Genomic DNA, 23253 nt, shown 5'->3' on the forward strand with positions numbered 1-23253 from the left:
GAATCTAAAATATGGCACAAACCTACCTATCTACAAAACAGAAACAGACTTCAAGACACAGAGAAAAAAATTGTGATTGCTAATGGTGAGGGTAAGGAAGTGGGATGGACAAGGAGTTTGGGGTTAATAGATGCAAACTACTATGTTTAGAATGGATAAGCAATGAGGTCCTGTGGTAGAGCACAGGGAACTATATCCAGTCTCTTGGGATAAACCACAATGGAAGATAATATAAGAAAAAGAATGTATACATATGTATGATGGGTTATTTTGCTATACAGCAGAAATTGACACAACACTATTAATCAAATATACTCTAAAAAAATAAAATTTTTAAAAAAGATGGTCTTGAACTCTGGAGAAGAATGGATGAACCAAGAGAGAACTTCAACAAAGAGTAAGGTAAAAAAAATTAAAAAAAAACATAACTGAAAACTACAATAACTGAGACAAAAATACACTATAGGGAATTGATAGTGTATGAGAAGATGCAGAAGAGGTCAGTGATCTGAAAGACAGCCTGGTATGTATCACCCAGTTGGAATAGCAAAAAGAATTTTGAAAAATGAGAACAGTTTAAGGGACCTATGAGATAACATCAAGTGTAGTAACATTTATATTATAGGGGTCCCAGAAAAAGAAACAAGAAAGAGACAGAAAACATTTGTTAAGAAATAAATGGCTGAAAACCTCCCTAACCGGGCACAAAGAATCCCTAGGAAACACAAAGAATCCCTAACAAGATGAAACCACAGAGACCCACACCAAGACACACTATAATTAAAATGCCAAATGTTTAACATAAAGAAAGAATCTTAAAAGTACCATGATAAAAACAACTAAGATAAAAATAAACACCTAGAGAAGAGACCCCAGAAGACTATCAGCTGATTTTTCAGCAGAAACCTCATAGGTCAGAAGGAAATGGCACAATGTATTCAAAGTGATGAAAGGAAAAAAACAAAACAAAACAAAACCTTAAAAACTAAAAATACTCTACCCTTGCAAAGTTATCATGTGGAATTGGTGGAGAGATAAAGAGTTTCCCAGACAAACAAAAGCTAAAAGTGTTTATCACATGAATCCAGTCTTATAAGAAATGTTAAAGGGACTTATTTAAATGAAAAAGAAAAGGGCATAACTAGAAAAAAAAATAAAATCATGAAAGGAAAAAAAAAAACTCACTGGTAAAGGCAAACATATAGTAAAGGTAGTGGATCAACCACCTATAAAGATAGTATGAAAGTTAAAAGATGAAGGTAATAAAATCATCTATACCTAAAATAATTAGTCAAGAAATACACGAAATAACAAGATGTAAAATATGACATTAAAAACATAATAAGTTCTGGAGGGAGTAAAAACATGGTGCTTCATGGTAACCACAAATGAAAAATATTTATACTTAAATACGGAATCTAAAAACAAAACAAACAAAACAAAACAGATTCATAGATACAGAGAGCAACCTGGTGATTGACTGCCAGAGAAGAGGGAGATGGGAGGATTAAGCAAAATTTCGGTGAAGGAGATTAAGAGTTACAAACTTACAATTATAAAATAAATGTCATAGGGATACAATGTACAACATAGGGAGTAGTGACAATAACATTTTAATAACTTTGTATGGATATAGATGGTTACTAGACTTACGATGCTCAATTAGTAGTGTATATAAATGTCAAATCACTGTGTTGCACACCTGCAACTAGTATATAGTATACTAGTATAGTATTGCATATCAACTGTTCTTCAATAAAAAATTTAAAAATGAAAAAAAAAGGATCCTTCCTCCAGTTAAGAAAAATAAAGAATACCATCAGAGGAATCCTAACTTTTATAATGTTATACGATGCTTAACAATGTCAAAGTACTACAGTATTTTATTTTTTACAACTTTTTTTTTAAGGCCGCACCCATGGCACATGGAATTTCCCAGGCTAGGGGTGGAATGGGAGCTATAGCTGTTGGCCTACACCACAGGCATAGAAACACCAGATCTGAGCCTCTTCTCAGACCTACACCACAGCTCACGGCAACACCAGATCCTAAATCTACTGAGTGAGGCCAGGGATCAAACCTGTGTCTTCAAGGTTGCTAGTCAGGTTTGATACCACTGAGCCACGACGGGAACTCCAGTACTATGGTATTTGATCATGATACTAATTAGGGAGGTGCAGTGGTTACAGTTTCCTTAATACATTGAAGAAACAGGAGTAGAGAGGTTAAGTAACTTGTCCAAAGCTCTATAGGTAGGAAGAATACAACTCTGACCTAAACCAGAGTCTACTAAGCACCCAATGGGATCTCTGTACTATACCACCATCACAGCCATCCCAGATGGAAATACAAGAAGCCATGGATAAGTAGGAAAAGTGAAAATAGCTTCCTTTGAAAAAGGCAATGAGCTCTTATTATAGTTTTGATAGCGAGGGGACAGGACCTCACTCTTCTATAAAAGCAGAGCCTCCCTGAGGGTAAATGGCAAAACGCAAAACACCCTTAGTATCAGCAGGGGCTGCTAAGGCTGTGTTTCCTATTTTCCAGTTATAGACTGTCACGTATTTTAGGGAGCCATGTGACACACATCATTAAATACACAGTAGGTGTGATGGGAATTAAGGAATAACATATCTATATTACACCCAAGGGTTTGCTTTATTAAAACTTCTAAGTACATGTTGAAAGAAGGTGTTGGTGTTAGGAGTGAGGACCCTAAGTAGAGAGTTGTTTAAATGGGAAATCCAAAAAGAAGAATACATGCCTATCTGCCTTCCTCCTCGCCTGCCTCCCTGCCTTCCTAAAGAGGAAAAAATGGAGAAAAAACTAGAGTGCAGACAGATATCAGAAGTTGCTCAGCCAATGAGGGAGAAAAGCCTTTAACAAAACAAGCGCATTTCCCCAAGAGCCTTAGCTCCAACTTGATCAATGATTCTGCAACATTGAATCATTTTTAATTTAATGCTTCTGGGAAGAGAGCGGGGAACCCATCAACTACAGGCACAGTTGGCAAGAGCTGGGTATTAGCATTTGGCAGCATTTATTATCACTGTTTATGATGGCATAAATTAGGTTTATGCTGATATAATTAATAACCCTAAATTTAGGAATAATAAATAGTAATATTTATTCAGAACAGTGATGTCAGAGGAAGGCAAATGGAGTAGTCAGGCTCCTGATTCCCTCTCTGTGTGCAGGCTGTGGTAGGAATGGGTGTGAGCAAGGAAGCCTTGAGAACACACTCCCAGAACTCTGCACCCGGCTCTATGCATCATTTAACACTATGCAAATGACTTAGCAGCAGGACCTTAAGAGTTTCCAGAGCGAATCATTTTCATTTTGATCTCTAAAAAGTTCATCAGCAAGACTGAGTGTGTCACATTTCCTTCTTTCCTTCCTTTCCCAAGACCCTCAAATATCCCCTTAGCCCACACTATCCCTATGGAGTACACACAGAAGTTTGAACAGTTGCACCAAATGCCACATTCTTCCTGGATCTCTTTACCTCTTTCCATCTCCTAGAAGGAAAATCATGCACGTCCTATAAAATCTCTGTAGACCATGATCTGAAAATTATGGGCAGACATTTGCAAGGAAAGAATTTAAGGCAGAAAAATGTTTGCACCTTTTAAAATAGTTTAAAAATACATGTTTTTCTTTCATTTTGTAAAGTTATATTTTTAAAAACCTGTGAGATTAAAATATTCCTATAAATGATCCCTTATCGTGTTAAGGAGAAAATCTTAATATTCAAAATGGACTGAGACTTCCATTCTTCCCCAGTGAGAGGAGGAGGTACCTGGAGAAAATCATGGTTCTTGAGACCAAATTATCCCCTCTAGATTATAATAACACTTCCCCCATCTTCGAATATAAGAATAGTTAAGCGGAACGTTAAGCAACCTCTTTAGATTAAATACAATTTGCTCACGTTACCCCAGAGTCCCTTAACACAGAGACCCCCTGAGAGCATAGAATCATACCCAGACTGACATTTCCATCCAAATAGCCAACATTTGCTCCATGTCCAAAAATTGTTAAATTTCCCTAAAAACAAATAAAGCAAAAATATCCATTCACTGGTAACTGTCCCAAAGAATACAGAAGAGCAGAACCATCTAATTTTTAAAAGTCCGTGATTGCAAGTTTAAGTTCCTTTGTCTGCTCCCCAAAGAGCAGTTGGGCTCTATGTTGAAGAAACAGATGATTGGCACAGGATAAGCTTTACCTGCTAAGAAATGAGATCTTTGTCCAGCAAACATTCCACAGGGAAGGTCCAGAGCAGGAGTGCTGGATTCTCCTGGCCACACCAAAAGGAGAATTTGGAGCTGAAACTTGGGAATGAGAGTTCAAAGGGAAATATTATTCTCCTGTTGTGTCATCATGACCACCAGCATCATTCCTATAAACAGTATGGACTCAATCATTCATCTTCCAGAGGCCAGAGAGAATGTAGAACTTTTTCCTGATGGGCTCTTCAGCTTGTGATCATTTTGGCCTTTGGACAGGGAGACACAGTGTCTTACCCAGAGAGAAAGAGAGGGAGAGAGGCACCCAATGGGAGGCTGAGCATCTGACAGCCAGTATCCGCCTACATTTACTGGTCTACCCTGCTTTTTCCTGCTTTTCCTTCTCCCTCTTACAAAGGATTGTGCTCTGTTGTACATGCTTTACAGGGACTACTTCAGAACTCACATACACAGGGATACAGAACACCTATGTTCCATAAGCCAAACATGGACAGTGACTCCATAGAAAAGACAATCACTCCCCTCCATGATCCAGCAGGATACCTCAGGGCACAAATCTTGGAAGCAGCAAATTAAACCCTAGCCTAGAGGCTTAGACCTGGAACCAGGCTCCCTGATATGTCCTCTGTCATTCTATCAAGAAAATGAATGGGGACAAAAAGGAAGCAAAGGTTAAGTAATGATCATGCCCACAGGTTCAAATGGGTAGGATACAGATTTTCCCTTCCAATCTAACTTGAAGTAGCGCATCGTGTTGATGGTACACCAATACTTAAGTGCTAATATTTAACTGAAGATGTATCCAAAAGTTCATTTCTCACAGAAGTAACTCAAAGCCCATTAGAGCTCTTGCTCTGTTCTATAAAGTCCTATCCAGAGGGCCATGTGTTGAGGGACTTTGGAAATGTTGAGCTCGACCTGAATTAGACTCAAAAAAAATATATTAGGCACTCATCACTTCCCAAGTTACAGGCTAAAAACATTCAAAAGGAGAGTCACAGATGACTGTCTGGAAGCTTTGACACAAGTGGGGCTGCACAGCCAAGCAGAAAGAACATGAGATTTGCAACCCAACAGACCTGAGTTTAATTCCAGATTCTAAAATATAAGTTACATGGCTGACCTTACATATATCAAACAATCTTTTGCCTCAGATTTCTTTTCCATCTATCTGTAAAATAGGAGTAAAATATTTACTTTTCCTGTAAGTATAAAAAATTAAAATTAAAATCATATTTTAATCCTATCTGATTGACAAAGAATAAAAAGACGGAAAATGTGCAGTTTTAACAAGGTATGGGGCCCAGGTTCTTTCCTCCCTCAGTGGTAGGAATATACATATGTGTGTCTTCTATATGGAGTAACCTGGCAATAATATGTATCAGATATAAAATATGAATAACATTTGACTCAGCAGACTACTTGTAAGAATTTATCTTAAGGAAATGACTGGAGAAATTCACCAAGAGACTAATAAGACTCTTCACCTGTCTACGGTTTATAATGGAGAATTGTTAAAATTAATTATAGCCCATCAATGCTATGAGATTGCTGTTTTAAAAAGTAATACTGCCATTTGTATTCTTTGCCATAGGAAGATGCTATTTGTTTATAAACTCTACTACAAAATACATTATTTCATGAAAATTAATATGGATATGAATATAGAAATATATTTTTAAGGAAACAGCTACTCACTCGAAGCTGTCAATTTATAAACAAATGGCTAATAGATCTTCTTCAACTAGCTAATAGTGTTAAATCTCTGAACAGCCTGATTCAGGAAGGGCCTCCATGGTACAAAATTCTACATGCACAATGCAATTATCATAGATTACGATGTGAATGATGTATCTTGGAGTACTGCAATGCATTAGCCTGGAATTTGGGTGTTTTTTAATTTCTTCTTTAAGTTTTTTCTCTACACTGGGTTTTTCTACAAGAATGATGTCTCATTTTTTCCCCACTGGAAACAATAAAACCATTTTATTTTTTGAAAACAAAGTCACATATAAACAGTAATAAACCTGTTTCAAGGGCATGCTGGGCACTCAGTAAATGGATGCTTTGTGCTTGTTTTTCATCAATTGCTTCTGAGCTCTCAGTCAACAATGCTATCCTCTGCTCTGTCACACTGAAGCTAAAAGTGCAAATCACAACACTCAGACTCCCTTGGCCAGTTGGTATCCTGCTAGTTTCTGCCAACAAGAGGCACTGGAGGGAGATAGGAAGGCAGGAGGAAAAAGAAAAGGACACCCTTTCTGTTTGCCAGTTCTAGTTAATGAGAATTGAGCAGCAGAAGGCGATTGGCTGAACCTCTGCCTCTTAAGATACACAGCACCAGTATCACTGCACTCTCTCATGGGTACCAACAGCAGGTAGGATGCATCCAGATGCCATTTGGATGTTCTATACTTCTTCACTCTCTCAACCATGCCTCTTGGTCCACTGAAGCCCTTGCCAAGTCAGCCTCCCTTCTCAGAGATCCAAACACCAACATCACAGAGTCTTTTCAGCCCCTGGGCTCTGAACACCACCTCTTCCTTTTGTTTCCCCAGCCTCATAGGCAGTGTCTGCCTCTGCAGATGTTAAGCTCCTGGTTTCTTCTGCATCCCCTTTTTGAACTTTCAGACTTCTACCACCTGTGTGAATCAAATCTCATCTTTTGAAACACCTATTATCTACTGTACCATGTATAATTTTTATAATTAGAAAACAATAAAGCTATTATATCTTTAAATGTCCCAATTGTACTGAGCACGACTCTTAAAACATATTAGCCATTGTACTTATTATTCACTGTTCCTTTAGGAATTCCTCTAAGTATAACTTCCACTTATCCCCTTCACCAATCTGAGGCATAGACATTTTCTTTCTATCTCAATAGCACAGCTGAAACTACAGAAAGGCTTATTAACACTTTACTGAGAATAAATGATATAACAGATGATAACTACTCACGGAAAATTTAAAACTGATTATTGGTATAGCTGTTCTCATTCTCAAGTGGCCACTTGAGGGATTGCCTCTTCTGGCCTCCTCCACATACCATTTTTCCTCTGCGACCTGGGGGACCCTCTGGTTTATCTAATTTCAAGCTCAAGGGAATAACCTCTTTCCCCATATTTCAGGCATCTTTTCTTGTTCCAGGATCGTCTTCTTTGTGGAAAGATTGACAATGGGAATAACCAATCCATTCAATGACCATATTGCTCTCTACCCACATGGAAGTCCTCAGGGCCAGTAGCACCATGTGCATCACAGGATGAAGAGTAGGTATGATCTCTGTAGTTATCTAAAGATCCAGCAGCACAAACCACTGAGTTACTTGTATGATTGCATGTAGGTACAGAGGCAACCTGAGAAACATCTAATGTTGAATTTCTTACCAGTCTGTTTCTGGGATCTCAGAGAAAATCTTCCATTTCTATTTGTACAAAATGTTTTTGTTTAATTATAGTCAATTTCACACAGATGGCCAAAAAAACACATGAAAAGATGTTCAACATCACTATCAGAGAAATGTAAACCAAAACCACTATGAGGTACCACCTTACACCAGCCAGAATGGCCATCATCCAAAAGTCGACAAACAATAAGTGCTGGAGAGGGTGTGGAGAAAAAGGAACCCTAGTACACTGTTGGTGGGATTGTAAATTGGTGCAACCACTCTGGAAACACTCTTAACACTTTACTGAGATGTGATAAATTCATGTAAGTAATTAAAAAAATTCAAAGAAAAAAAATTATAGCCCTTTTTTTTTTCAAATGTAACTAACTGATATATGAAATCCAAAAGTCTGGGAGTCATTGTTACATGTTTTTATGTTGAAGATATTTGATATTCATTAAAAGTCAGAGCTGAAGTCACATTAGAGTGAAGCCCTGAACATACCCATAAAGGAAGGAAGAGGCACAGCACAGCCCAAAGATGAAGTGAGCCCTGTGCTGATAATTTAAGCACTTTGTGATCCTGAAGAGGCCCTTGAGTGAAAATAAACCATAGAATGGGCAGTGAAAATGAGAGCCCCGTGACAAAAAAAAAAAATTAATAATAATTCAAGGTCATTTGGGTGTTGCTACAGAAAGGATGTCTTCTCCTATAGAGAATGCTGACAGGACACGGTATAGAGTGTTGAAGTACAAGCCAAGTGGGAATTCAGATTCCCTGAAGGAAAACTGAGGATGAACTAATTCCTTCATCCTGGACCAAACTACATAAAGCAGGGAAGGTTGTGCCACGGTTCCTCCTGGCACACTGGGTGTGAATGTCCAGGTCCTGATTTCAGAGACTGTCTGCTGATAGGTGGAGACTTCACTTTTACCTCCATCTAAGGCTGGGAAGAGCTGATAGGTAGAAAGACTGTGTCCAGACTCCAGCTCTATCACAAGTAGCTATACAACACTGAGCCTATACATGTGTGCCTGAGTGTGTGTGTGTGTGTGTGTGTGTGTGTGTGTGTGTGTGTTTGCGCACGTGAGTTTGAGTGTTTTAATTATCTAGACAATATTTCATGCCATTTATACCTTAAACTGTATTATGTGATCTTGGATAACTCATTTTGTCTTTTTAGTCTGAATTTCCCTATCATTTGAAGACTGGAACTAAATAATATATAAGACCCCACCCAGATAGAACATTTTAAGGTGCTTTTATTCTAATGCACTGAAATCTCTAATGGGAAAGGGATGTAAAATAGAAGTTTTAGTCCTGGCTCTGTAATACCAGCTGCTTAAACTGTAATTCACCCAGGTTCACTCAAGTTTTCATGTATAGAAATTATACAGAAGATCTACTTCGGTTGGTCATGGTTACTATTCAATAAGAAAATATATGTAAAGGAATGAGGCTTATGTACATGTGTAACTAAATCACTTTGTTTTATAACAGAAATTATCACAACATTGTAAATCAATTAGACTTCAATAAGACTTGAAAAATGAAAAAAAAAGAATAAGGTTCTTTTTTGGCTCATAAAAATTGCTAATTTTTTTTCAGATAAAGTCTGTGAGTGTTCTTACTGTAGTAAAAAGAAGCATTCATCAACCCACCAGTAAAACATTATTGATACTAAATTTAAATGGTCTCAGATAGTTAAAACTGTCAAGATTTTTAGCTGATTTTTATAGTGTCATGTGTTTCCCTTAGAGCATTCACGTAGTACTTCTTAATACCTTGGTGTGTTTAGTTGTAGTATGCCCTTTTCTCTTTACTGTTGTTTACTTATTCCACAATGGCCTTAGAAGAAGGTAATCAAGTTTGTAGAGTTGTATACAGAACAAGAATAAATATACTCTGATTCTCCTGGGAATAAAAATATTGGCCCAAGTGCTGACTTTATAAACATTATTTTGTTACTACCATCCACCCAACAACCAAAGTCCCCAAATTGGGAATCATCCTAGATTTCTTCCTCTACTTCACTTATTTGTCATGTCAACCTTTTCAGCATTTTTGGTATCACCTGTCTTCTCCCCACTCCCCACTCTAATCCAGTTGCCATTATCAGTCTATTCTAACCCAACTAGTTGTCCGCCTGTTCTTTTATCCTGTGTTGGAAAGAATTACAAGAGTCAGGGGATCACTGCATCCGTCCTCCTAGATTACTCAGAACTCAGCCCAGTCAATACAAGCCACCAGGCCAACAAGAGGGTAGATTGTTTCTTTTGGAAATCATCTTTGCATTTTGTTTTCCTGTTGTAGCCATGTGTTGCTAAGAGATCTTTGGTTTGGCAAGACACTCTATTTTTGCTCAAAAATTCTGGCTTTGTTTCCCCAATAACTGCTATCAAAACCTCCCAGCCATCCTCAAAGGCTCCATTACCATTGCCACACAAGGAAACTTCTCTTTACACAGTTTTGCACACTCCGTGGGGGACCCGGATTTCTTATTAAAGAAAAGCACAGGTTTTCTTGCTTTAAGGTTAAGTGCCAAGTTCAGGTTTAGGCTCTCTAATCTTTAGGCGAAGCTTGTCTCTTTGCTGGCCAGACCACACACAGTGCAGTTCTGTTAACTTTAAGAATAGGAATGTGTCCAAAGAAGATTAATGACAATCAGAACACCAAAAATGAAATCACATGAGCAATATTTAGGTGAACTGCGTTGGACTTGGAAAGGAATTCCTAAAGGAGAGGTCAAGATATATAAAATGGGTTAGATCTTACCCTTGTTTTTTGCACATTGTAGGCAAAGTGAGTAAATCACAAGGCAAAGATCAAAACACAGAAAAACAAATCTAGTCAACTGTACACTATGCAATGGGCATATCCTGGAATGAAATGCCAAGGAAGGACCTAAGGAGAAGTTAGATAAACAATGTGTTAGGTATGTTCTAAGATGGGTTCATGAGCTGAGACTTCTAAGCCCTTTTATTGTGAGATGTTATGATTCCATAACAGTCTGGCCTTTTGGTAATGATGTGCTATGACCTGTAGATTTTCCCTTTCAGTAGAATAATGCTATGATATCCAAATCCCTTTAAGCTAAAATTGTTTGGGTGATCCAAGTAACCTATGAAGTGCCTTGAGCTCCATGATGAAATATGCTATATAAATAAAAAGGGTAATTTAGTCATAATAAATAATGATAATGATGATGAATGGTGGTGTCACAGAGAAGAAGCTGGCTGCCATTAGGGAACCCAAAGCAACCAGCTGTGAGCAGGAAATAATGTGTGTGCTGGCCAGAAAAATGCTCAGTGACTAAGACCACATTAACCTTTCAACCAAAGACCTGGATCAACCCTCTGATCCAGAGGTGTGAGCATTTGACATTGAAGAAACTACAGTATTTATCCCAGACCGTGACTATTACCTTGGGCTTATAAGACCTTTACCCAGGCAGGTCAATGGGGAGCTTTGTCTTCCAACAGAAGAGAAAATTGAGTAGGTCAGGGAAATAGCCAATACTCCAAGCCAGTATGCCTTTGAACCCAGTGCTCTTTCCATTCTCTACCAGACCCAGACAATTCCATGGAACACATAGCTTCAGAAAAGAGCCAGTTGGATGAGAAAATGGTAAAACAGGGCCATGCCCCCCAAGATGGCTTGCATAACTGTTTTCCATCCATTTAGGCAAAGTAAGCTTGCTGGTAAAATCCTTGCCCCCTCAGGCAGAGGGGAGCCATTCACTGATGCCCTGGAGCTGATCTCCAGAACTGAGCAAATGCACGGTATGAGCCAGCTTAGTTCTGAGGACAAGGAAAGGACATGGATTTAAGGCTTTGTCCAGCTTGAGATCTAAGATGCATGATTTCTGCCAGAGACCTGATTGATGGCACCTGCTGAAGGACCTCCCCCCCCCAATTACATGTGCTTGGAGACCCACAAATCACCATATGCAAAGAGGAAGGACCCTGCTCTCTGCCCACCAATAAGTTCCATCAGGAAAAAAAAGAGGTCTGGGAGCTACAGAACCAGGCAACTGTTAGAACTCTTAGACGCCCTCCTTACCAACTTATCTCTGTTCCATTTTGTTAATATATCTATTGAAATTTTATTTTTACAGTGTTCAGCTTTAACCCGTTTGCATTTTGGCATAGTTTAACATATTTATCATTTGAGATTTATTCTGATCCTCTTTTATATTTTATTATCTTCACATTTTTTAACTTTTAACCTTATCAATATTCTTCTTGTGTTTATCCTTTGAAGCTAGTCTATTCTCAGTCATTTAACATTTATTTAGTTTTAATGAAAGAAATTGCTATTTCATATTTCTTAAAACATTTTCTTATTTATCTTTTAAGTAATTTTGTCTCTGAAATTTTTCTTTTCTTTTTTGTATTTCTTTATAATTCTAATTTTATCTCTTCTGTTTCATCTTTTTTATTATTTTTTTATTTTTTGTTTTTTTTTTGCCTTTTCTAGGGCTGCTCCCGTGGCATGTGAAGGTTCCCAGGCCAGGGGTCCAATCGGAGCTGTAGCTGCCAGCCTACACCACAGCCACAGCAATGCAGGATCCAAGCCACATCTGCGACCTACACCACAGCTCACAGCAACACCAGATCCTTAACCCACTGAGCAAGACCAGGGATTGAAACCACAACCTCATGGTTCCTAGTCGGATTCGTCAACCACTGAGCCATGACAGGAACTCCCTGTTTCATGTTTTTAATACTGTTTTATTTTCTCAGTTTTCTAAGCATGTGCCTTTGCCTCTTTAACACTGATATTTTAAATGGTAACTTCTTTTGTATTTTAAGCTTTTTAAATTATTTTTCCTTTCAATCTTATTTTTTTTCCATAAGATACCAATGTCCAATCCCACAGTAAAAAAGAATCATTTATTACCATAGGAAGGGTCTCTGTTCTTTTCCACAGATCAAGGCAGATATTTCGGAATGTTAATCCTGTCACTCTCACCCTCAACCTTCTGGCTGTGTGACTTTGGGAACCTGCTCTGATGTCTGGGCCTCAGCTCACAAACTCTGAACACCCTGACCCCTTCCAACACTGGAATTCATCCTTCCCTTTAAAAATTCTCAGGTCATGTAGGAGCTGGGCCGGGAGAAACAGTACCGCAATCTTCTCTCTTTTTAGTTAACCATTTTTCAGGCATTCCACTTCTGGTCATTCCACAGCCATTTTTTTTTAAACAATTTCAGCCACTCGATTTAAATAAAGTGACACCTTATTATAACTGTAACCAGAATCCAGTAAAATACAACAAGAATAAAGATTTATCTGTAGTAAATATAAGTAAGCAAATAAAAGCATTGGTCTTCAGGTCAAGGAAATCACAGTATGAGCCCTTTGACACTAACCCACCAAGTAATCGGCAGAAGTTATTTGATTATCATGGACACCAACCCCCCTCTTTTTTAAAAGTAGAGTGTTAAATTAGATTATTTCTAAGTATCCCTCTGTTATTTATTGCCTGTGAGTCTATACCTTTCTATTCAAAGAAACTCTGAGATTAACATCCATGTGTATGAAGATTATATTGTTGTTTGTATGAGGTAGCAGAACCCAAGAGAAGTGATCCCTGCCACAGTAACAAGACCTCTTCAATCAAACCCATGGGGCCAAAAAACAATGTGTTACTATGATAACATAAACACAGGTTAGGCTGAGCTGGTGCCTGACATACTTGCCGTTGATGACACCATCTGGGTTGAGCATGGGGATGATCTTGAAAATGAAGCTTTCTCTCAAGAGCTGAGCCACAGGGTCACTGCTGACCAGGAACTCCAAGGTCCCCTTCATCATCCAGCTGGCATTGCTCTCCCCTGGATGAACTCGAGCAGTAATCACCTGGTATGGGCGCTGCCCTAGAGAAGAAGAGACATGAGACAATTAAACCTAAATATACCTTCCATTTTCACCAAAATAATCTCCAGGAATCCAGAATTACACCTGAATGGCATGAAGTCTAAAGTGGGTTGATTGTTTAATACATATCTAATGTACATTTGCCCAAGTTCCATCTGCCTCTATGGTCTGCAAGACTCAAGAGAGTGTAAAGGTAAAGCTTGAGGCTGTTATCAAAAGCATAAGCACCTAGTGGCATAAAAAGAATCCAGGAATCAGATTTTAGCAAGATCATCAAAGAAATAATTTACTCTTCAAGCCCAATAGCAAGATGCTGGATGTCACAGATCTGAGATTGGATCTTATCTTCCAAATGTCTGAATTCTCCCCAGGCTGTTTCCTCATCTGTAAAATGAGGGCAATGGTATTGACCTCCTGCAGCTATTATAAAAACAAAAAGGATGTAATTATAAAATATTGGGTGCATTGCTTGCTATTCAGTATGTACCTGTTAGCTCCTAGCTTTCTCAATTATAAAGTCTGGGGTTAGAATGGACCCTCTCATTCCCCAGAGAAAGAGGAGTCAAGTACTGAAACTGTATTGTGAACTTTATGATTGACTTTATGACACTGGACCCAATCCTCCAGCGATTTCACAGAAGAGGAAAGGTCCTGGAAGCTCAAACTTGGAGTTGCAATACTTCCTTCATTTTGCAGAAGAAATCAAGAGAACACTCTCTTCCAATCACAGGGAGTATACTGACATGAAGAGATCTTATGAAGAATGCATTGATAAGAGAAAGATAGACTTATCAGCCTTTCTTTGCTGATAAAAGACACATGGAGCATTGTTGTGTTGAGACCTATTCTTAGACTACATCTGGGTTCATTTGATTGATTAGCGAGGTTGGTCCCCATACATTTGGAGAAGAAGGGGGGATATATGGTATCAAACAAGCTATTAAACAAGTTAGTATCATTAAACAAATGTGTTAGTACATTAAACAAACAAGTTAGTAATATTAAACAAATATGGCATCAAACAAGCTAGACCTTGTCTGCTCTAACCCTCTGTCCAATGTGGACTCTTTTCCTCTGTACCCTCACTCAATTCCTAATAGCTTCTAAACCAGCTCTGCTGATAAGAATTGAATTTTTCCAAGAATAAATATCTTAGCTAATAAACAGCCTAAGAGTTAGACTAGAAATTTTATTCCTGGTCATTCAAATCATATGAGTTAAATATTTAACCATGAGATAAATATGTCTTGTTTCCCTTAAACAGCATTCTTTCTGAGGGAAAAAAATGGTGTCTTTATTTCTGTACAAAGGAGGACAAAACTGAATAACTCTCAATAACACATAAAGTATAAGTAATAGAAGATAAAGAGAAATAAGCTTTTAGTTACTGAATTATATTACTATTGTCATCAATTAAAACAAAACAAAAAAAAACCCCTCTGTCAACAGCCAATGAGATTCAGGTTTAAGGGGCATATATATATTCATGTATTTTTACTGACTATAGTGAGAGCAAGTTACTTCCCCTTGTAGTTCCTTTATATATTGGGGATAGTATTCAGTTATATTTTTTCTTAAGCAGGTGTCTTGAATGTACTCCAAGAATTGTAGGAGGCACTGGATAGAAAAAAATTTGAATCTATTATAGCCCTTGTTCTGTAAAAGGCCAAAGCATTTGTTGATAGTGACAAACATGCAAGCAAATAATGACAAGTGAGCTAGTGGAGGTGTATATAAAGCACCAAAAGTAGATCTGACTAAGAGAGGGAAGGACATTTCCAGAGATGTGATGCTATTTAGACTGAGCGCTGCAGAGTAAGTATCATCTACCCAGAGCGAGAAGGTGAGGAAGGGTCTTCCAAGCAAAGGAAAAGATACCCGCAAAGAACACAGAGAAGTGAAAAGCCAGTGTGTTCAAGCATAAAGAAAAGCTATGAGTGGCTGAAGCAAAGGACTGGAAGTGGGAGCTCATTGTAGAAAAATGGGCTGGTGTAAAACTGGTAAAATCCTTCCTTATATATTTTGTTTAGGGGTTTGCACTTTATTCTGCAGATCAGGAGTTCTCATCTATGGAGTCAATGTCTTCATGGGATGCTATGACCTACAATGAGATCTATTACAGAATTATTGGTTACTAATAAAAGTGTAAATGTTTGCTCTGTGGATATATATATTTATAAACATTTATAAATATACATTACATAGATATACACAGAAATATACATATATACATATCGTACAAAATGCTGGTTGCTGGCCTTCTTTCCTACTACCAGACTCCTGATTTGGGGGGTTTAAAAAGTGTCCAAATCAAAACACCTAGCTTTGTGTATTTTCTTGTAGGTAGGAGTAGCCATATGACAGGGAGTTGTGGACAATGAGATGGAAATGGTAGCAGAGGGTGAATCTTTCCTGAAAAGTGATTAAAAGGCACAGTTTCACCCAACAAATGCCTTCATGGTTTTTGTCTCTTATCTCGTATTCTTGTATCTCCTTTCTTCCTCCCTGGAACATAGACATGATACTTTCAGGAGAAGAAGCCAATTTGAGAATCAAAGTCACATGATAAGATGGTGACCAGAAAGGTAGAAAGAGCCTGGGTTCTTGAAAAAAAATCTCTTAAGCAGCTACCCTGCACTTTCACTAGCTTCTTCAGTGCCTCTGGATATTTGAGACCAAAAACCCACAATTTGGCTAGGCAAATGCAGTCACATTCTGCTACATCTTCTTAGACTCTAGTCTAAATTATGTAAATATAAGATCAGGTAAAAGTCATTCTTATAATAAGGTTATCTCGAATAGCATGCATCAAAGTATGCTTTCTGGATAGTGGAGAAAAGAGTGAAAGAGATAGTTGTAATGAGAATATTTGTCATGTGTGTCCCAGAGGAAAAAAAAATAAAAAAAAATACAAACCACAGTTGAGAACAACTATTTTAAGAAATAGAGAATGATGGCTTTTCAGCTTCAAAAAATAATTCTAACATTTATGTAGATAACATTTGTTTAATCAGAGGCAACATGACCTACTGGAGTAGAGAACAACTTTTAGAGTTCTATTTCCAGAGTTCAAATTCTAGCCCCATCATTTGCTCCCTGAGATGAACTATGTAAGTTTCTGAAGAATCTGAGTATTAGATTGGGTGTCTGTATGTAAGACAAACAGTTTACTAACTGGACTTTACTAAGTAAACATATCAGGGAGGGATGGAGAGATGTACAGATAGCTAGCTGAGCACAATTGAAGTTAGTCGAAGGTCAATTTTCCCACTTTGTCATTTGCTCACAGTCACTTTCACTCCCTCCAAAGCAAGCTCTATTGGCATTCCAAAAAAAAAAAGCTTGTTGAGAAATAAAGAGGCTTGATGAATCTGTACCCAATCAGTAGCCTATTTTCAGTTCTATAATTCCCTATCACTCTCTTTGTGTTTTTTGAACTATGTTCATTTACAGCATATTGAACAACAATAGGAAGTGCTTCGGGTCCAGCAAGAAAAAATTAAAAAATAGCTTAAGTTCTTATAAATGTTCAACATCGACTGAACACTCTGCATTGTCTGGGCCAGTTGAGTTGCATTGCCTGATAGCCAGTGAAATGCAGTGCATTAGCCAATATGCTTAATGCAGCCTTTGCAAAGAGATATCAATGACATTCTTCGTCCCATTGGAGACTCAGGTTGATAATCTGCTAGACTGCAATATACCACAAGACCCAATACGCTGTTCTGAGCATTCTGAAGAAGCAAAGAGGGAAAACTGTTGGTTCTCATGAAGACATAAGCAGAAGCAGCATTTTAGCCATTTCTAGTTGATTTCCTCACTTCCTCTCTGTGATTTAAGGCAATTTTGCAGTCATATTGCTGAGTTAAACTTAGGGGACCACTCAATTGTAGCAGCAAATTGTGCTCCAGAGAACCCATAATAGACAACAGCTGTAAAGAATATGCAACATACATACTATGTGTTCTTTCTTGTACCTGACAATTTCAGTTTTAATAACTCATTTTTGCTTAGGGTAGGGCAAGGAGTGTCAGGTATCTGCCTTTTCTTTCTCAGCCATTTATAAAATCTATTCCAGAGGCCACCAAAATGTATGGGGGGAGTCAGGGTTTAGCAATATTCTAATTCTTAAAGCTACATATTGGATTTATGTTAGTGGTAATGACACTTGTTAGAAACAAGTACAGGATTGTATAATGCCTGAGAGATAATAGGCTCAAGGCCAATGGAAAACTGAGTAAGAACTGAAGACACGTGTGATGATACACACGTGTATCCAACTATAGAAACATTCATTCATTTATTCCTTCTTTCTTTCAACAATATATATTAAGCTCCTCCTGGCACTCTGTAAGGTTCTGGAGATTCTAAAAGAAATGAGGATTTTTGCCCTCAGGGACCTAATAATACTCTGGTGGGGAAGACAGGCCCACAGATAATTATGATCCAATGTGATCAAGGACATATGTCAAGACATTTTCAAAGCACAGTGGAATGCTCATTATGACATTATTTATGGTAATGCAAGCAACCGAAAATGACTTAAATGTGCATCCACAGGAAATTAGTTAAGGAAATGATACATAAAACAGAATACTATGCAACTATTAAAATGGCACATAGATTTCTTTCTGATGACACAATAAGATATATGTCACATAATGATAAGTGAAAAAATATAAGGGAGAGCTTTGCATCATAATGGATCCCATTTGTGTTTAATTGTAGCTACTTAAAAGTATCTATACACAGAGGCACATCTGCCAGTGGAGGCCACTTGAGTCATTTTTATGTCCTCTTTATTCCAATCTAGAATTTTTGTCTCTTCAGAAAATAGCAATCATTGTCAGTTTTCATAAAGGCAAAGTATTGTCCAATAGTAGTAAACCACAGAAGAGAAAAAAAAATTTTAATGGATTTCCACAGAAGAGGTGACATTTGATCTGGTTCATCCAGTTTGAGTCAGAGTTTGCTAGATGAAAAAAAGAAAGGAGGGAGATGAGAGAAAAGGGCTAAGCAGATGTATTTGGAAAATAACAAGGTTGTAAAGCACATAGTCTCTAAAGAAGAGTGATGTGATTTTATGTGACTGAAACACTAGCTATATGGTGGGTGAAAGGGGAGTGATGCTACAAATCTAAGTCTGTACTTCCTTCTTTTAAACAGGCCTTTTAGCACACGCTAAGAAGTTTGGAAACAATCTTATAAGCTGTGGAAGCACCATGGAAAATCATTCTGCAAGGTTGTGATCAAAAGAGAGTTCTTGTTGGAGCTGAAGATGGTAGGAGAAATGGCCAAAAGAGCATGTCATGACTTCAAAAGTCAAGTCAGTTAACTTGACCTTAACTCCAGAAGAGAGGGATAAAAATGCCCTGACTATAGGGCAAGGGGTTGGGGAGGGAGGCGAGAAAACAGAAATGGAAAAGAAATGTCTATGAAAGAAGATTTGGGGAAAGAGAAGACTGGAAAAGAGGTGTGGTGGGAAGAAATTTTATTCATTAATATACATAACGCTAATGCTTCTTACCAAAGGTAGCATGCTATGAGCATTTTTTGCACTGTGTGTTTTTCATTAACTAATGTGTCTTGGAGATTATTCTGCATCAGTATATAACGATTCTTCCATCCCTCTATTTTAATCAGCATGTATTTATGGCATCATTTACATACAATAAATTTTATCAATTTTAATTTTCCAATTCAATGAATTTTGACAAATGTATGCAGTGCTGTAAAACCATTATGACCATGATATAGACCATTATTATCATCACAAAAATCCCCCTCATTTCCTTTGCACCTCAACCCATCCCCACTCTCTGGCTTTTTGTCTCTATAGCATTGTCTTCTCTAGAATTTCATAATTGATTCATACAGCATATTACCTTTCTGTCTTATTTTCTTAGCATAATGCTTTTGAGTCATTCATGTTGTTACAGCTATCAATATTTTTTTCCTGTTAGCCACTGATTCATATTCCAATATACTATGTAGCAATGGACATGTCACAATTTGTATATCCCTTCACCTGTTGATAAGCATCTGTGTCATTTCCAGTTTAGGGCTAATATGAAACAAGGTGTTATAAATCATCATGGATACATTTTCCTTTGAGGTGAATACCTGGAAGTAGAATTTCTGCATATTATGGTAAGAATATTATGGTAGGGTATTAAGAAGTGTTGCCAAACTGTTTCCTTAAGAGTCTGTACCACTCTGCATGCCCATCAGCAGATTTTGAGAGTTCCAGTTGATGGAAATAATGACCAGCTCTTAATATTGTCAGACTTTTTCATTGCAGTCATTCTAATGTGAAGGTAGTAGGGTCTAATTGTTGTTTAATTTTCCATTGCCCTGATGACTCATGATGTTGAGAATCTTCATATGTACTTTTTAGCCACTGTCATATTTTCTTAAGGGAAATGTCTGTTCAGATATTTTTCCCATTTTAAAATTGGGTTGTCTTATGATTGAGTTTGAAGTGTTCCTATATATTCTAAATAGAATCCTTTAACAGATGATTATAAATTCTTCTCCAGTCTTTGGCTTATCTTTTCATTTTCTTGACAAAGTATTTTGAAGCACGATTCGTTAATTTGACAAAATCAAATTTATCCTTTCTTTTCTCTTTCATGGTTTGGATATTTGGTGTTCCATTTAAGAAATCTTTGCCTAACTCAATGTGACCCCGATTTTCTTCTGAAAGATTTATAGTCCAAGTTTAACATTTAAATCTATCTATATTAGGTCTAGTGAGTTAATTTTGGATTATGATATGATGTGAAGGTTGAGATTCATGTTTTCTCTACATGATATCCTTTAGGATTGTCTATACATTCAGTCTTATCTTCTGTAAACAATAGCACTTTTATTTTTTCTTCTCCAAATCTTAAGGAATTTATTTCAACTGGAGGGTGGGATGCTACTGGCATCTGCTGGCCTCTGTTGGGTTTGTATTATGCCAGGGATGTTACTAAACACTCTATAATGTACAGGACAGACTCCCATAACAAAAAATTATCTGGCCCAGGTGTCACTAGAGACGAGAATGGGAAAACTCTATTTTATTACACTAGATAGACTATATTAAATAGAACTGGTAATAGTGGCAATGCTTTTCTTGTTTCCAGTCTCAGAAGGAAAGCTTGCAACATTCCCCCATGAAGGCTTTTGAAATTACCCCTTAACAAATTACAAAAGTTTCCTTCTAGTTCTTCTTGCTAAGAGTTTTTGATCTTAAATTATGTCAAATTATTTCAAGTGATTTTTTAGCTTCTATTGAAATGGATACATAATCGTCACCCTTATTCTGTTAATGCGATGAACTGCATTGATATATTTACTTTTATTCCCTTTATAGAAAACTTTGAATACACATAAAGATATTTACTGCCCAGCTACAACCACTATGAGTTCCCACCTATTTTTTGTTTCATTTATACTCCCAGTCTAGCTCTCACAAGATTATTTTGAAACAAATCTTAGGCAGAACTTTCTTTTACATTTTTTTCAGGTTGTATCAGTCTACCATTCCTGAAATAAATCAATTTGATTAAGATATATTATTATTTTATGTAATTCAGGATTCAGTTGTTTTCTCGGGATTTTTACATCCATGTTCCTATAGATGAGAGAGACTGGCTGATAATTTTTCTTTCTTGTAATGTCTTTTTTAGACTTAAATATCAAGGGCATGAAAAGTTGGAAGGAATTGCCACGTTTTTCTTTTCTGTCGAAGATTTTAGAACATTAGAAATCTTTCTTCTTTAAATTTATGGTAAAATTTCTCAGTGAAGACATTTAAGCCTAGAATTTTTTTTCTCTGAATATTTTAATAACACAAATTATATAATAATTCAACCAAATTATTAAAAAGCATTAAAATTATGTAATAAAAATTCAACTATTTATTTCTTCACCAGTTTCGTAACTATACATTTCAATGTAATTGAAAGTTGTATTTTCAAATTTGTTGCTGTCAAGTTGTTTTTAAATAATTATTATATTTAAGAATCTTTGGTGGAGGTCCTTATTTTTATTTGTGAACTAGAGCTTTTTATTCTTTTTTTTTTTTTATTTTCACACTGTACAGCAAGGGGGTCAGCTTATCCTTACATGTATACATTACAATTACATTTTTTCCCCCACCCTTTCTTCTGTTGCAACATGAGTATCTAGACATAGTTCTCAATGCTATTCAGCAGGATCTCCTTGTAAATCTATTCTAAGTTGTGTCTGATAAGCCCAAGCTCCCGATCCCTCCCACTCCCTCCCCCTCCCATCAGGCAGCCACAAGTCTCTTCTCCAAGTCCATGATTTTCTTTTCTGAGGAGATGTTCATTTGTGCTGGATATTAGATTCCAGTTCCAAGTGATATCATATGGTATTTCCCTTTGTCTTTCTGGCTCATTTCACTCAGAATGAGATTCTCTAGTTCCATCCATGTTGCTGCAAATGGCATTATGTCATTCTTTTGTATGGCTGAGTAGTATTCCATTGCGTATATATACCACCTCTTCCGAATCCAATCCTCTGTCGATGGACATTTGGGTTGTTTCCATGTCCTGGCTATTGTGAATAGTGCTGCAATGAACATGAGGGTGCATGTGTCTCTTTTAAGTAGAGTTTTGTCCAGATAGATGCCCAAGAGTGGGATTGTGGGGTCATATGGAAGTTCTATGTATAGATTTCTAAGGTATCTCCAAACTGTTCTCCATAGTGGCTGTACCAGTTTAGATTCCCACCAACAGTGCAGGAGAGTTCCCTTTTCTCCACAGCCCCTCCAGCACTTGTTATTTGTGGATTTATTAATGATGGCCATTCTGACTGGTGTGAGGTGGTATCTCATGGTAGTTTTGATTTGCATTTCTCTTATAATCAGCGATGTTGAGCATTTTTCATGTGTTTGTTGGCCATCTGTATATCTTTGGAGAAATGTCTATTCAGGTCTTTTGCCCATTTTTCCATTGATTGATTGGTTTTTTTGCTGTTGGGTTGTATAAGTTGCTTATATATTCTAGAGATTAAGCCCTTGTCAGGTGCATCATCATTTGAAACTATTTTCTCCTATTCTGTAAGTTGTCTTTTTTTCTTTTTGGTTTCCTTTGCTGTGCAAAAGCTTTTCAGTTTGATGAGGTCCCATGGATTTATTTTTGCTCTAGTTTCTATTGCTTTGGGAGACTGACCTGAGAAAATATTCATAATGTTGATGTCAGAGAGTGTTTTGCCTATGTTTTCTTCTAGGAGTTTGATGGTGTCCTGTCGTATATTTAAGTCTTTCAGCCATTTTGAGTTTATTTTGGTGCATGGTGTGAGGGTGTGTTCTAGTTTCATTGCTTTGCATGCAGCTGTCCAGGTTTCCCAGCAATGCTTGCTGAATAGACTTTCTTTTTCCCATTTTATGTTCTTGCCTCCCTTGTCAAAGATTAATTGACCATAGGTGTCAGGGTTAATTTCTGGATTCTCTATTCTGTTCCATTGGTCTGTCTGTCTGTTTTGGTACCAGTCGCACACTGTTCTGATGACTGTGGCTTTGTAGTATTTCTTGAAGTCTGGGAGAGTTATGCCTCCTGCTTGGTTTTTGTTTCTCAGGATTGCTTTGGCAATTCTGGGTCTTTTGTGGTTCCATATAAATGTTTGGATTGTTTGTTCTAGTTCTGTGAAAAATGTCATGGGTAATTTGATAGGGATTGCATTGAATCTGTAGATTGCTTTGGGTAGGATGGCCCT

The 23253-nt window shown here is 37.3% G+C and overlaps 1 protein-coding gene across 1 annotated transcript in view; it reads right to left on the minus strand.

The window, feature by feature from the left end:
• The window catches only part of AGBL1 (ATP/GTP binding protein like 1), an 809164-nt gene that overhangs the window by 456246 nt on the left and 329665 nt on the right, over positions 1–23253 (minus strand). Inside the window, 1 exon segment of the mRNA XM_021062610.1 lies at positions 13343–13523. Within this exon segment, the coding sequence (XP_020918269.1) occupies positions 13343–13523 (181 nt within the window).

Source organism: Sus scrofa, chromosome 1, assembly GCF_000003025.6.
Source record: "Sus scrofa isolate TJ Tabasco breed Duroc chromosome 1, Sscrofa11.1, whole genome shotgun sequence".
NCBI lineage: Eukaryota > Metazoa > Chordata > Mammalia > Artiodactyla > Suidae > Sus > Sus scrofa.